Source organism: Pelodiscus sinensis, chromosome 25, assembly GCF_049634645.1.
Source record: "Pelodiscus sinensis isolate JC-2024 chromosome 25, ASM4963464v1, whole genome shotgun sequence".
Lineage (NCBI taxonomy): Eukaryota > Metazoa > Chordata > Testudines > Trionychidae > Pelodiscus > Pelodiscus sinensis.
This window is the reverse complement of record NC_134735.1, coordinates 5,436,614-5,451,838: the sequence shown is the minus strand read 5'-3', so window position 1 is coordinate 5,451,838 and position 15,225 is coordinate 5,436,614. Positions and strand designations below refer to the sequence as shown.

The following is a 15,225-nucleotide window of genomic DNA, read 5'->3' as shown; positions in this document are numbered from 1 at the left end:
AATGATCATATTGCTTCTCTCATTTACCGGATCTGTCTGCAAAGCACTCCAATCAGCTAATCCATGCAGCCATCCTTAACCCACTACTTGTCAGCCCCGATTTTCTCCATTCTGCCTGAGTGCTTGGCCATAGGCTCCTCACAGCTGGCTAATTTGGATGAGCCAAGCATGGATGCCACTATATTAGCTAAGGCTGTAACTTGTCAGAGTATCCTGGGCCCACTCTCTGAGGCTACATCTTCACTTGCCGTACCGGGGATTGATCTTCTGGTGTTCAATTTAGCGGGTCTAGTTAAGACCCACTAAATCAAATGCTGAAAGTGGCCCCGGTACTCCTGGTAGTCGCATTTGCTCCCGTTGGCCTCCCTCTGTGAAATGCTGCCAAACATGACTAAAGATAAACTGACTCCAGCTACATAAAATGTGTTGTGTAACTTAACCCAACCTTCCAGGTCTAGTGTAGACCTGGTCTCAGTCACTGCTACCTCTTCAAATCTGAGTTTACGAGGAATTCCAAGTTGGATCTCTTACGAGGAGGCTAGACAATGCTGAGGGCATTGTTTTTAAAGTTATACCAAACTCCAAGCTTCATAAAGAAGCATAGAAATGTCAGTCTAATGTAGGTATTTGACATGCAGCCCTCTTTGTGCACAGACATGTTTTTGGTGCCTTGGAATGTGCCAATAGCTCCACCTCAATGCAGTATCATGGCAGAGAAGGAGTTAAACTGTGCCAGATATATCCCGGGGTAGATTGATTTATTCTAGTCTAGCCTTCATCTCTTTTCATACACCTATGTGAACATGGCGCCTGTGGCATTTGGATCTAATATTAGCCACGAAATTGGTAGCAGGGTCTTTAAATGAAACAAGTCTCCATAAAATAGATCAATGGGGTGAAAACCCATTATATAGCTGTTAATTTTTGAAATGTTTGTTTTACTAAGTAAAAGAATAACATAAAGTATAAAACAAGGCAAGAATTTTTGTAATCCCTACAGACATCAAGTACTAGCAGTCTTTGGAGAATGTTGAATGAAAGGCATCTTATTAATGACTGCTTTAATTAGTAATATTTAATAATTTTATATATCGAGTTTTTAAGAAAGGGAAAGGCTGAGCAAAAATGCAGTGTTTCTAGATTTTTAAAGAGGTGTAGATGGCAAACTGATAATAGAAGACGAAAGTTAAAAGGATTGCCACATTTTTGTCTGGTTACAATCATATATGCTTTAAACACCCTTCCTGTAGATTATTAAAACTGTGATACGAGTCTTAAAAGTTGAATTTCCTTTTGTAATTTACACGATTGGACTCCCCCTTTGCTCTGCTTTGGAAAATGGCAATACATTTTTCAATTTCACTATTGTATCTAGTCTGTTTCACTCTCTGTTCCTCCTCATTGGCATAGCCTGCCGGGCAATATTTAAATTCAGACCCGCTATTTTCCCTGAAAAGCAGAAAAGAACTACACTTCATGAAAACTTTTCTATTCATATTAAATTATGTTAAATCATATTTTGGACCTTATTACCCATCTGTAACTTTTTAGTGCAGGACATAAAATGCAATAACATAAACCAGATGCTCTATTGTGGCTTCTGGTGAAAATATATCGGTATGTAAAGTTGCCTAGAGTCAGTACAACAATAAGAGAAACTTGTTGATATTCAGACCACATCAGAATATTAGAGGTATTAATACAAACCTTGGATAATGTGGTTTTCTCTGTAAGGGAAATGTCATAAAAGAAGTTTCCAATTTGGTGTTAGAAATTGAAAACTAGGAGAAAAGGCAGGGAGGCTGATCACAGATGATGGGGATAAAAACCAGAGAAAGAGGACGATGAGATGAATGCAACACAGATTAATAGTTCTGAAGCACTGAAGAAGGCTTTAAAGGAATCATGTCTCATCACGAATAGTAGCAGAGAGGGAAGGAACTCTTTAGAAATGAAAGTATATGAAAGCAGATAACAGGAAATAACATACATGATTATTCCAAAATCAAAATACAATGAATCTCTTGCTACCTGTACATCTCCACATGAGAAGGGGTCATCTGTCTGCTTTAAAACTGCTTGGGGGAATCAATATTGAAATGGAATACGGTAATACAGAGAGATAACGTTGGCACAAATTTAGCAGCCAAACTTGCATTTTGTAGGTATGAGGGAGAATTATGTATCATGCCATGGACTTTTCAGAGGTGGGTCCTTGTGATAAGGCTCTGCTCATGCAGGTCAACGTCTAGCCTTCCTTATTGTGATGAGGATTAAATGTTCGTATCATGGTAATGCCCAAGCGGGATTGTAAGTGTGCAAGGAGCTGTACAAGCATAGAAATGAGACAATCCCTGCTCCGAAGAGCCAACTCATACAATATATGCTAAATGCAAGTTTTAAAAACTTAGCGATTACTGCTGGTCCATCCAGACCTGAATCAGACAGTGGCCAATACAAGATGGATATAAAGCATCCATAATTGTACCAATTATGTAGTGTTGTTCCCCAGGATAATTTATTCCTAAGCCTACATTTGTGATGGTTGACTCAGGAAGAATGAAGGTTGATACAAGTAAAAGGGCTGGTATAATGCAGATGATGTTCTTATTATTCACATGCGTGTCTTTTTGCACAGAGTTCCATGGGTTAATTAGGTATCGCATATAACTACACAAATACACATCTATTTCCTTTCTTTCTAAGAGTATTGCCTTTTAATTTCATGAGATACCCCCTTGTTTTTGTACTATGAGAACGTAAAAAGAGTGCATGATTGCTCTTCTTTATTTTCCAGTCACTATTGAAACATTTGGTAGCCAGTGGAGTGGAGGGATAGTTTTGCCTCTATCATAACATTAAACAGGAAAAATACAAAAAGACAGGATGGATTTATGCTAAGGTACTGGGGCTATGTCTAGACTACAGGCTTCTTGTGCAAAAAGCTTTCTTTGGAAGAGATCTTCTGAAAATATGTCTTGCGCAAGAAAGTGTCCACACTGCAAAAGCACATCGAAAAAAACTGCGCTTTTTCGAAAGATAGTGTCCAGACTGCCTGGATGCTATCTCTCATGTAAGCAGTGATTGCTATGGACAGATTGGCTATCAGGGCACCTGTGCTTTTTCCTCTTTCCTTTTCTTCCCCGTCCACATGCTCTTTTGCAAAAAGGCTTCTTCCTCGTAGAATGAGGACTACCAATTGCGCAAACCCCCCTCTGTTCTTTTGATTTACTGTCGAAGGAAAGCACTTGCAGTGTGGATGTAACTCAAGTTTTGCTGGAAAAACGGACGTTTTTCTGACAAAACTCTGTAGTCTAGACATACCCCGGGACTCATATTTGTGTTTGAATCCCAGCTCTGCCACTTAATTATTTTCTGTGTCTTGTGTCAGACTACAAGATCTTAAAATCTATGCTGTTAGACTAAGCATGTTTCATTCCTTATCTGTATTTAGTTATTTACTTATTCCCACAATATAAGAACTAGGGGTCACCAAATGAAATTAATAGGCAGCAGGTTTAAAACAAACAAAAGGAAGTTTTTCTTCACTCAGCACACAGTCAACCTGTGGAACTCCTTGCCAGAGGATATGGTGAAGGCTGGGACTTTCACTGGGTTCAAAAAAGAGCTAGATAGATTCATGGAGGATAGGTCCATCAATGGCTATTAGCCAGGATGGGTAGGAATGGTGCCCCTAGCCTCCGTTTGACAGGAGAGGGACCACGTGAGGATTACGTGTCATGTTCCTTCCCTCTGGGGCGTTTGGCATTGGCCACTGCTGAGCTAGATGGATCTTATCGGATACACTGCGACATTCTGTGGTTCTGTAATGAAGTAAGGAAAACAAAGACATCAGAGTTGAAAGACATCAGTGAAATTGAAATCTTTACTCGGCAGGCTGTGGATATGGACGTGGTTGTGGATCAAAATGTGAAAAGGAGCCTCTTGCTCCAGAGCATGCTCAAGTTTTCTTGTTTAAAAAGTGGGTGACGTGGGGAGCTCTATGGAGATAAAAACATCCAAAGCTGGTTAGACTAGAACTTTAAAATGCAAACATGTATTGTTAGAAATCAACTATACTACTAGTTATATGCGGTTACTTATATCTTATTGATGCTAATCATGTAAGCAGGTAGTTCCTGTCTATCAGTAGGGGTGTATCTAGACTACAGGGTTTTTTCCAAAAAAGTAGTCTTTTTTTCTAAAATACTTCACCTGCATCTAGACTGCAGCCGCGTTCTTTCGAAAGTAAATCGAAAGAACGCAACAGCTATTTCAATCACAGTAAACCTCATTTTACGAGGAATAACACCTTTTTTCGAACGTACTCTTTCAAAAACTCTGCTTGTAGTCTAGACGCTCTCTTTCGAAAGAGGCTTGCAGTCTAGATGTAGCCTAACTGAGATTCAGAGATCAAAAGGGAATATTAACATTCAGATGAATCTTAGGTTAAAGAATGTCGATGTTGAGATGTCTCTTTAAAGAGTGTGAGAAACTGCCTAATAGATACGTTACCTTATGCTAATTGCCATGATGTTTGGGAGACAGAAGGTCACATCAAAAAGCCTATTGTGTTCTCTCAGGCCAAGAGGCTGCCGCACATGTATAAAGTCCCTTTGGAGAGGACCCTTTTTTGTTTCATATCTGCTTGGATGCTCATGGGCAAAGCTGCAAGCCATACGAAATGAGATCCCAGGATATCCTGGTGCCCCCTTTTAGGGACATTGACTTAAATCTCAGCTCTGCTTGAGGTTTCGTACAGGGAAAACCTAAGCCATAAAGATGGACTTTTCAGTCATTAGCTGGAAACCCCCTGGATATGATGTTGGATTTTGGACTATAACCATGGATTAAATTCCAAAAGAACTTCTTGCAAGTACAAGATCACCAAATCTTTGAGGTATCTCAACCTGAAGAATTGAACTCATGCCGTTATGTATGCCATATGTATGTAAGACTCATGCCATAAAAAGGGAAATAAAGACAACTCAGGAAACTATAGACATTCGGCTTAACTTCGATACCTGGAAAAGTAATGGAACAAATAATCAAGGAATCCATTTGCAAACATCTGGAAGATAATAAGTGATAAGTAAAAGTCTGAATGGATTTGAAAAGAACAAATCATGTTAAACGAACCTAATGGTTTTCTGCGGTAGGATAGCAAGCCTTATGAATAAGGGAAAAGCTGTAAACATGTTATACCTAGACTTTAGTTACACATTTGACATAGTCTCTCATGACTTTCTTACAGATAAAGTAGGAAAAGACAATCTAGATGGGGCTACTACAATGTGGGTGCATATTTGGTTGGATAACCATTCTCAGAGAGTAGTTATCAATGGTCACAGTCGTGCTGGAAGCGCTTAACAAGTGGGGTTGCACAGGTATCAGTGTTGGGAATGGTTCCCTTGAACGATTTAGATAATGGCGTAGAGAGTATGCTTAGAAAGTTTGCAGATGATACCAAGCTGGAAGCAGTTGCAAGTGCTTTGTAGGATAGGATTATAATTCAAAATGATCTGAATAAACTGGAAAAATGGCGAGATGTAAATAGGATGAAATTCAATAAGAACAAAAGCAAAGTACTCCACTTGGGAAAGAAAAAAATAGTTTCACACATATAAACCAAGAAGTGACTGTCTGGGAAGGAGTACAGACAAAAGGGTTTGGGGATCATAGCGGACCACAAGCTAAACACGTGTCAACAGTGTGACATTGCAAAAAAAAGCAAACATCAGAAGCAAGACACGAGAAGTCGTTCTTCCATCCTACTCTGCACTCATTAGGCCTCATTTGGAATATTATGTCCAGTTCTGGGCACCATGTTTCAGGGAAGATGTGGAGAAATTGGAGAAGGTCCAGAGAAGAGCAACAAAAATGACTAAAGGTCTAGAAAACATGGGCTATGAGGGAAGACTGAAAGAACTGGGTTTGCTTAGTTTGGAAAAGAAAAGGCTGAGAGGGGACATGATAGCAGTTTTCAAGTATCTAAAAGGCTGTTATAAGGAGGAGAGAGAAAAATTGTTCTCCTTGGCCTCTGAGGATAGGACAAGAAGCAATGGGCTTAAACTGCAGCAAAAGAAGTTTAGGTTGGACATTAGGGAAAACTTCCTAACTGTCAGGGTGGTTAAACACTGAAATAAATTGCCTGGGGAACTATGGAATCTCCATCACTGGAGATAGTTAAGAAAAGGTTAGACAAACACCTGTCAAGAATGATCTAGTTGGTGCTTGGTCCTGCCATGAGGACAGGGGACTGGACTTGATGACCTCTCAAGGTCCCTTCCAGTTCTAGTGTTCTATGATTTTGTGTCTAATGATCTTTTAACCAGCACACTGTCTTGTTTATTTTTTAATAGATTTTAGTCTGGTTAATTAGGATTGACTGTAAGCATGCATTTGGGGTAAGATCTGAAATATTTATTCTCCTGGAAGGTAATGTGTCCAATCCCTTGGAATTGTTAGAATTTATTGTGATTTGGGTGTCTGAGTGGAAGCCGGAGGGTGAGTACCTTAAGGGAATCGTGTTGTCTGGACTTCTGAGTAACCAATAATATAATCCAGATTCTATTTTGTGCTGTCTTGGTAAATATAAATAATGGAAAAACCAGCAACTTTAGGTATTGGCCTTCTTATTTCTCACAGTGCACCCTAATCAAGTGACCTCAGCTGATACTCCTGAGATCCTTGTTCTCCCAGAAGTGCTACTAATTGCTTCAGGAGGCAGGATTTACTCTCATTTTTCCAGAACTGCCATTTCGTTGAGCTGTTCCATCTGTCACCTGAGACATTGCTCCTTTTATTAGCTACAATCAGAAAACTTAGTGAAAACTATAGTTAGGAACTGTAAATGGGCTGAGGAGCTTTACAACCCCGTAGTCACTGTTGTGAAGCAAGCAAGGTCAGTCAGTCGTTGTCCTCTGTTTGTTGGGCTCTGTGGAATGAGCTGATGGCCTCAGTCCTGTCTGTTGATTGAACTGATGCCCTTCCATGTAACACAGTCCTTCACACAGCTGACACTGTCTCTAGTTCCAGCACAGGGCCAGAGGTTTGTGTCTGTTGTGTGTACAGAGTGCCACAGTGTGACCTAGCCCGCCAAAGGACTTGGGCTTAGCCTCCCCTGTGGCTGTTTTATCTTCCTGATTGTAAGACTGGAAGTTCAGCAAGGAACCAGGAGTCGGGGAGGGACACTGTCCCATGGTGAGGCTAAGTTCCGATTGCCGTAAAGGGGCCGGCTCCCCCTATGACACACCGCCATATGTGTTCCCTGCAGAAGCACAAAGTCCAATTGCATCTCGAAGGAGGCTCGTCCTGTTTCAGCCAGTGATCTGCGGATCTGGTATCCGGGTTAGCCAACACGTTCTGCTTTCCTCACCACAGCACCTCACTGCGTTCCCATGATGCTACTATATGGTATCAGAATTATGAAGACCACAGGAGGTTGCTCATAACTAGGGTTACCATATATGAACTTACAAAAAAGAGGACACCCCAGAGAGGGAGTGTATCCGTATCAGTATCTACCAACTCCCATTGTATTAATGTGTTATATAGTATATACTATATAATACATTAATATGACAGGAGTTGGTAGATACTGATACAGTATCCTCTTTTTTGAAAGTTCAAATATGATAACCCTGCTCATAACTTTGGGTACGTCTACACTTGCCCCCTACTTTGAAGTAGGGAGGCAAATGAAGCATACCGAAGTTGCAAATCAAGCATGGGATTTAAATATCCTGCGCTTGATTAGCGTATTCGCGTCCGGTCGCCATTTTAAAATGCCCATCACCCGATGTAACTTGCCACGTGTAGACGCGGTAGTCTGATTTAAATCCCTTCCTTCAAATTAACTGCTACTCCTCAAATTTAAATCCCGCGCTTGATTTGCAACTTCGGTATGCTTCATTTGCCTCCCTACTTCGAAGTAGGGGGCAAGTGTAGACGTGCCCTTTGACATGTTTATAAGTCTGAACAATACAAGTTGGTTGTTTTTAAAAAAGTTTACAGCTCAACATTGACTTTACACAGCTTTAAAACTTTACTATGCAGAAGAAGAATGCTGCCTTCATTTTATGATTTTAGTAGCTTGCATTTAACACAGCTTCCTTTTTCTTTCTTTCTTTCTTTCTTTCTTTCTTTCTTTCTTTCTTTCTTTCTTTCTTTCTTTCTTTCTTTCTTTCTTTCTTTCTTTCTCGTTTCCTCCCTGCTGCCTGATTGTATACTCCCGATTTCAAATGAGGTGTGTAGTTGACTGGTCAGTTTGTAACTCTGGTGTTCCTAACTCTGAAGCTCTCCTATATTTGAGACTCCCCGAGGTGTATAGGCAACTAACGCCCATTGCCTAAGCCATGTTTCCTATCAGTGGAAGTGTGGCATAACCCTTGAGAAGTAAATGAATGTCTCCAGGCTTAAACAGATTTTAATTTCTGAGGAATAGTAGTGATGTGTTAGTTTACTCCTGAGAGAACTTGAGTTGATGGAGACAGAGAATTCCTTTACCGAGAGCCATAAACTTTTTTTTTCCCTTTATTAAAATGGATTTAAGAATAGTTTGTTGTATTTCAACAGGCACATTGTCAAATCAGATTCTCCCCTCCTCCCTATAAAGCGGTGGGGAAGGAACCTACAGCCAGGGGGCCAATTTCAGCCCCTGGCTTGCCTGGATTTGGCCCTTGGGCTTCGGAATGTCTTTCTGCATCTCAGTTGGGAGCTATGTCAGTGAGAGGATTTTTTTTGCTGTTGTGGTTGATGTTGCTTTTCACTTTTGGGCAGCCCTCGACTGATTTTTTTTCTGTGGGTCAGCAGCCCCCGACCCAACAAAAGGTTCTGATTACACAGTAACAGTGTGTCCACTTAAATATTCAGCGGCATGCAAAATCAGTATACCAATCCTTCTTTCTTTCCCTGTCGTACTTTTATGGCTAGAAAGGCATTCGGAAATAGATCCGTTCCAAGGATGGATGGAATGGGATTCGCAATTCAGATCAATCAACCAGGAAAACCATTGCCGTGCCTGTAAATATTGATGTGTAACATAATGGCTTGCTTTAGTTATTATCCCGACTTGATACTGATACCATTCACCCTCGCCACGTAACATGCTGCCCCCCAGTAATAGTAGTGGGACGTAGCTAAGGGACCATGAGGCGGCTGGTGCATTAGCTAATAAAGGTGGGTCTTTTAATTCAAGCAATAGAGGCTCATGCATAAAGACACGGAGTCTCCAAGTTCAATCCCCCATGCCAGTGATCCACCCAGGGGTATGGCTTTATGAACACATGTGAACTGTAGAAGACCTATTGTGTTTATCGGTGAACACTGTAAATAGCATGTCAGCAAGAGCATAATAGGAACATTAGAACCAAGCATCCAGCTGTCAGAACCTTTTTTTCCCCCACTTCTGTTTTTATTTTCTTTCAGAAATTGACCAGGGGAGTTGCGGTGATCCAGGGATACCGGCCTACGGCAAGAGAGAAGGCTCAACATTTCGCCATGGAGACACTTTGAAGTTTGAATGCCAGCCTGCTTTTGAGTTGAAGGGACAGAAAACAATTACCTGCCAAAAGAGCAGCCAGTGGTCTGCTCAGAAACCAGTCTGTGTTTGTAAGTCAGTGAGGAGACTGCTTTGAAATGTTTGCAATGTGCAGAGCCAAATACAGAGTACATTTGTGCACTGGATTTAGTATGTACTGTGCAGAAAAATGTAAGCGAGATGGAAGCCCAACTTCAAAATATGGAGCAAGATTTCAACTCCCCCAATGTTTGAGCGTATTTAAATCTGGAAATTTGGTTCTAGCTTCAGATTCCCATTTCTCCTCCCAAGCCATTTTTAGTGGTATCTCAAGGGTTTGGGTTCAGGTTCATCTCGGGGAGAAAGTGGAATCTTCCATGCTGGTAAAAACACATTAAATTAAATTCAGTTTTTGGCCACTGAATTCTCCTTTGTAACTGGACAGCTCTCAGATCCCCTACCCCCACATCTCAGCTTTTAATTTCTTATTTTGAATCCCAGCAGAAATAGTTTGATTCTCTCAGGAGCGATTGAGGGGGGAGATGTTCAGAGGCATAAGGAGAAGTTACACCCCCCTATTTTACTGACTATCAAAAGTCCTGAGTGTCCTTAGAAAATCTCCCCTTGAATTTATAGTGTTAAGCAAAGTTCACTAACAAACAGCAGGGCCAACAACCTCGCCAGGTACCTGGGCAAGGTGGGTGGGGGGAACTGGCTCCGTGTTCCTGGAAGGGGCGGGGTCTCAGGTGGAAGGGGTGGAGCTAAGGCAGCCAACCCTCTGCACCACCCCCGTCCTCCAGTCAGGCCTCACAGCCACCTATAGTGGCAGCAGTAGCCAGAGCCCCGGACTCTTCTGAATTGCCAGGTCCTATGGCAATTGCCACGTTGTCCCCCCCCCCATTGGCAAGCCTGCTTATAAATGATCTGAACCTTCTCCCAAAACGAGAACTATACCTGACACTTAACGAGGCTCACAAAAGTAATTATTGTGTTCCGTAGCTCAGAGCAAGTGGACTCGTTGTGCCTGATGCTTTACCCATTTGAACACTCTAGCATTTGACAGTTCAGCTTTGAGGAGAAAAGAAGGGAAAGTCAGTGAAATAGCAGGACGATAGAATGGAGGTAAGGGCGACAAACGGATACAGAGGAAAGGAGAATGTCGGGAAGAGCATGCCAAAAGGAAGCAGCAGAAATGTGTGCGCATTGTTAAAGCCAATGCAGTGTGTGCACATGTATTATAATACAATACACATACACGTGCATCCTGTACCAGGTGCTCACTTGTCGTGTACATAGGCGTTGTCTGTACCAAAGACATGGCAAAACCTAGAAAAGCAAATATGTGATTTCAAAATTGAATTACCGGGCACACAAAAAAACTACATTGGAGGGGGAATGCACAGTGGCAATTGTGAAAGACCAGTCGTCGTAACGAAATACCCTTTAGTTTGAGTTATAGGAGAACTGTTTCATGTGATTTGAACAAGTTTTGCAAAACCTCGAAGTAGTTGGCACAATTTGTGAAAGCCCTTGACATCAAGAAGGCTTGCCCAATCCTACATGTCATCCCCTTTTGCATTGCTTGGGTTTGTCTGAAAGCAAACACACCTGAGACATTTGAGGAAAACAGTCCCGCTTGTATTTTTCTCCTGATCAAAATGGGAAGTGCTAGAATTCTCTTGAGGGAGTCCTTTTCGGAAGACTCTCCAACCCAGGTTTTTTCTACCCAAAATGGTCCAATATTTTGGACTTGGGGATTGTTAACAAAGCCTTCAGCCATTTTTGAGAGTCCCTCTGATGGACACTTGATAGTAACAAGCAAAAAGCCTGTTATTCGTGTCATGGGCTTTGTCTACACAACAGCGTTATTTCGACATAATGTTGAGACAATGTCCAGCTGGAAGACTTCCTACTCTGACTCCTGTAACCCTCATTTTATGCGGAGTAAGGGAAGTCGGAGGAAGAGTTCACTAACTCGGGCTTCCTGTTGTTTAGACAGCACCAAAAGCCGAAATAAGCTATTTCGACTTCAGCTATGCAATTGACGTAGCTCAAGTTGCGTAGCTTACTTCAACTTTAGTCCTGCTGTGTAAACGTGCCCTTGGATACCCGGAGAGACACAGCTCCATCAAAATGTTATCACAACAGAAATTTTCCCATCTTCAATTGAATACAGGTACGGCTTTTTTTAACCTAATTTGTCCAAAGATACAGTAAGGGGGAAGGGGCGGGCGTCATACTAAAGCTGATATTGCCCAGAGCAGGAAAGAGAAGCGTGATCATTAAAGAGCCAGTTAAAATCAGGCAGCACTTTCCACCCTTTTGTTGTCCAACTATGGATATTTACTAGGCAAAAAGTATGGGAGGTGCAAAGAAGTTTTGCATCTCTTTTGCCCCCCGCCACTCTTGTGTTTGGTTACGCTAGACACCGTCCTGTTTACTTGCATCAGTGGAGGTGACATAACAAAAGGGCATACAATGTGTAACTCAGCATAAATTCGGTATCTGCACCTGCATTGGGCATGAGGTGGAAAATCAAGGTAAATCGGTTTCTATGCTGCTAGTTGAAACGTGTAAACAATCCAGCGCCTCCAATTCTAACTGCAAACGCAGGAGAAATGCAGGGGGAGATAAAAGCAGCATTTGCTGGCCTGAGCAAATGATTCGTGTGTGTGTGTTATATTTATCTCGAGTACTTGTGGCCTCGGTCCAGGGAGGAGGCCACACGAAATCATCATGTACCTGCCTGACGACTCGGAGTTCCACGTCTAGACGATAAAAGACCTTCCATCTTTATCCTCCTTGTGGTTGCTGTCCCACCTCTCCACCATTCATGCTGTGTATGTCAGGTCCTTGACAATCTCCACCAGACTGCCCCTGCATGCATGTATTGCCTCGGACTGGCCGAGCTTATAGAATCATAGAATACTAGGACTGGAAGGGACCTCGAGAGGTCATCGAGTCCAGTCCCCTGCCCTCATGGTAGGGCCATATACTGTCTAGACCATCCCCAATAGACATGGAAATGGTTCCTTTCGCTCACTGAGTTTCCGTGTTTCTGCAGCTGGAAGGGGTGAGAGTAGTTATCCACCCATGTTTTTGCTGTCAGGGGCCACTGGTTTCTTTGGGGAAAGAGGGTGCAGAGAGGGACCATAGAGGGGAATCCCCCTGAGCAATTAAATGTTGGTGAGGGCGCATGGGGGCGGTGCACCTCTTGAGTCCCACCACGAGTCACCTATGATTGCCGTTAGCCACTGATGGAAGGTCTGTGTTGCAGTACAGCCAGGATCATGACCAGATATGGAAGTCCTCTCTCCCCACTTTGCAGTGTCTCTTAGACCTCAAACCAGCTTCAGGGTGAGCTATTCACCCTGCATGTTTGGAAGACATTGAAAACAGAGACAGGAAGCATGTAAGGGAGAAAATTAGTACCTCCAGCATGCAGTTGTGTTAAGTAACCTGAGGAGGTACCATATCCTGGTGCATTGGTGGGATCTGATATGTATGTATGTAACTGGAGTTACCTGTGAACAAGTACATAAGCAGTTTAGAGAGTGGGGAAACAACCTCATGGTAACAAAACTTTTGACAAGGAGCAGGCTGCTTGTTCATGTGCCACAATGATGAGTCTCCTATAAATGTTTGGCCAGACAGGACTGATGGACGGAGGTGTTCCAGCCACAGCGTAACTTTCCATCACGTCTCCGTGTTGCGACGTAAACGCACGCACGCATACTCTGCAAAATATGGTGTTTTCTCTTTGTTACCTGGGTTTGAGGTGGGCCGTTGCAATCCGAGGCCCCGATTCAAAAGCTTTCCTGACCAGGCTGGGTATGTAACATATAGATTTTACCAGAGCTAACGGAAAGAGAAGAATGAGCATCGCTAGAGCAGAGGCTGCCCAAGATATTCTGACAGCTTCCCCTGCACAGCTCAGTTCTGTCCTCCAAAACTCTTCGCACTTCTAGTCTTGGGTTCCCCCCAGCCCCGTTAAAGCAACCCAGCCCTGACCACCCATGCCTGATGTTCCAGTCCTCTGCTCTGAGTGAGTCAATTGCGCCAAATTGTGGGATCCGTTAATGCTGGGGGTAAGGGTGGAATAAGCCGTCGCTGTCTGTTAGAACCCCGGGACACCAAATCCCGGTGACCATGGGTAATGATTTTCCCTGTCACTCCTCTCCTCCATTACTTGCCCCAGTGAGCGACGCGGGAGAATTCTTTCTGAAATGGATTTGTTTGCTCACCCCGTCCGTTCAGTGTCCTCCTGCTCGAGGATCTGCCGTTTGCTGGACCCGTCAAGCATTGCGCAGGTAATGAGCACAGGCATGTGCGCCTCAGCTAATTATCATTATGATCATGCCCACATGGTGTGAACAAAGGGGGGCAGCTTTATGGCTTTACATTGACGTTCTGCTACAACTGCTAGAGCGGAGGTGTGGAACCTAACGAAGAATGGTGCGCTTGCGGGAGAAGCCTTATTTTGGGGCCTGTTTGGGATATTGCCAGGATGAGCCCGAAGGCTTGGCTACATGTCCTAATACAGACTTTGCCAAAGTTCCAAGTGGGGTTTTAGTTCAGGCGCATCTCTAGCTTCCAAGGATTTTTGCTTTTTTATTATGAGTTCTTTCATTGTTTCCTTAATTAGCATTGTGGTCACACCTAGGAGCCTCCGTCTTGGACGAAGACCGCATTGAGCTAGGTGTTGTGCAGACTTAGAACACAGGGATAGTTTCTTGTCCGAAAGAGTTTAACTAGTAACATTATATTTCCTTGCATCTTTTTTTCCTTAGTTTTGTTCTACATAGTGCGCTCTTCCCTCCCCCCACTCTCCTCAAGTTCAGATTTAAAAGAATCCAATACACTGCAGTGGACACTTTTTTTTAATTGTGAAAGATTCAGCCATCTCTCATTGTGATGTTCTGGTTTGCAGCATAACTGCACCTGGTGGTGGTGTGGGTCTGGGTGGCTGGGACGTGGCGTGATGTTCTGTGTCATGACAACGCGTGTATTGGTGCTCGTTGGCTAAGAGACTCAGGTTCATCGTACTGTATGGTTAGAAATACTTTCTTTCTCCCTTCCCTGTTCATTGCTTGAAACCCCCTTCTTGCCTGCCTCTGATTGCTGTGATACATGTACCCTGTAAGACAGGCACTTACCTGATATTGGAACTTACTTGGTAGATGTTTTAGAACTCATGATTTATGCTCCAAACCGGTTATATACTCACCCGGAGAGAGTGTCTAGTTGCAGCAAATTTGATTTTGTCCCATGAAGACACCACCCATTGTGTGTGCAGTTAGCAGCGTGATCCTGAGCTTCGAACCTGTACCCCCAGCCTATTGTAAAGCACTCGAGTTCCCTTCTTGTTTTCTGTGAATCCTTCCAGCCCGTCTGTGCGCCTAATGGTTTATGCCTCGCATATGATTTTTCTCCCCATTAGTAGTAATTACCCTTCCTTGTTAAGCGCATATTGGCCTTTAATACCTGCTGAATAATCCTCAACTCCCTGTTGCAAATAGTGTGTTTTCTAATTTAAAACTAAGTGGCTAACCTTTTGCATGAGCCCCCTGATATATACATACAGGATTCTGAGCCGGTAATACAAACTGTGATAGACATTTTCCCAGCAATGAACTGAACCCAACCATGTAATTTTGTATAACTCGACAAATTTTCAATTTTAGCTCTAAATTAACCTGTCAATT

At 42.8% G+C, this 15,225-nt stretch overlaps 1 protein-coding gene across 1 annotated transcript in view; it reads left to right on the top strand.

Annotated features, from left to right (window-relative positions):
- Positions 1-15,225, top strand: part of CSMD2 (CUB and Sushi multiple domains 2) — a 743,482-nt gene that overhangs the window by 457,837 nt on the left and 270,420 nt on the right. Inside the window, exon 13 of the mRNA XM_014578911.3 lies at positions 9,430-9,612. Coding sequence (XP_014434397.3) covers positions 9,430-9,612 — 183 coding nt within the window. The remainder of the gene's footprint in view (positions 1-9,429; positions 9,613-15,225) is intronic.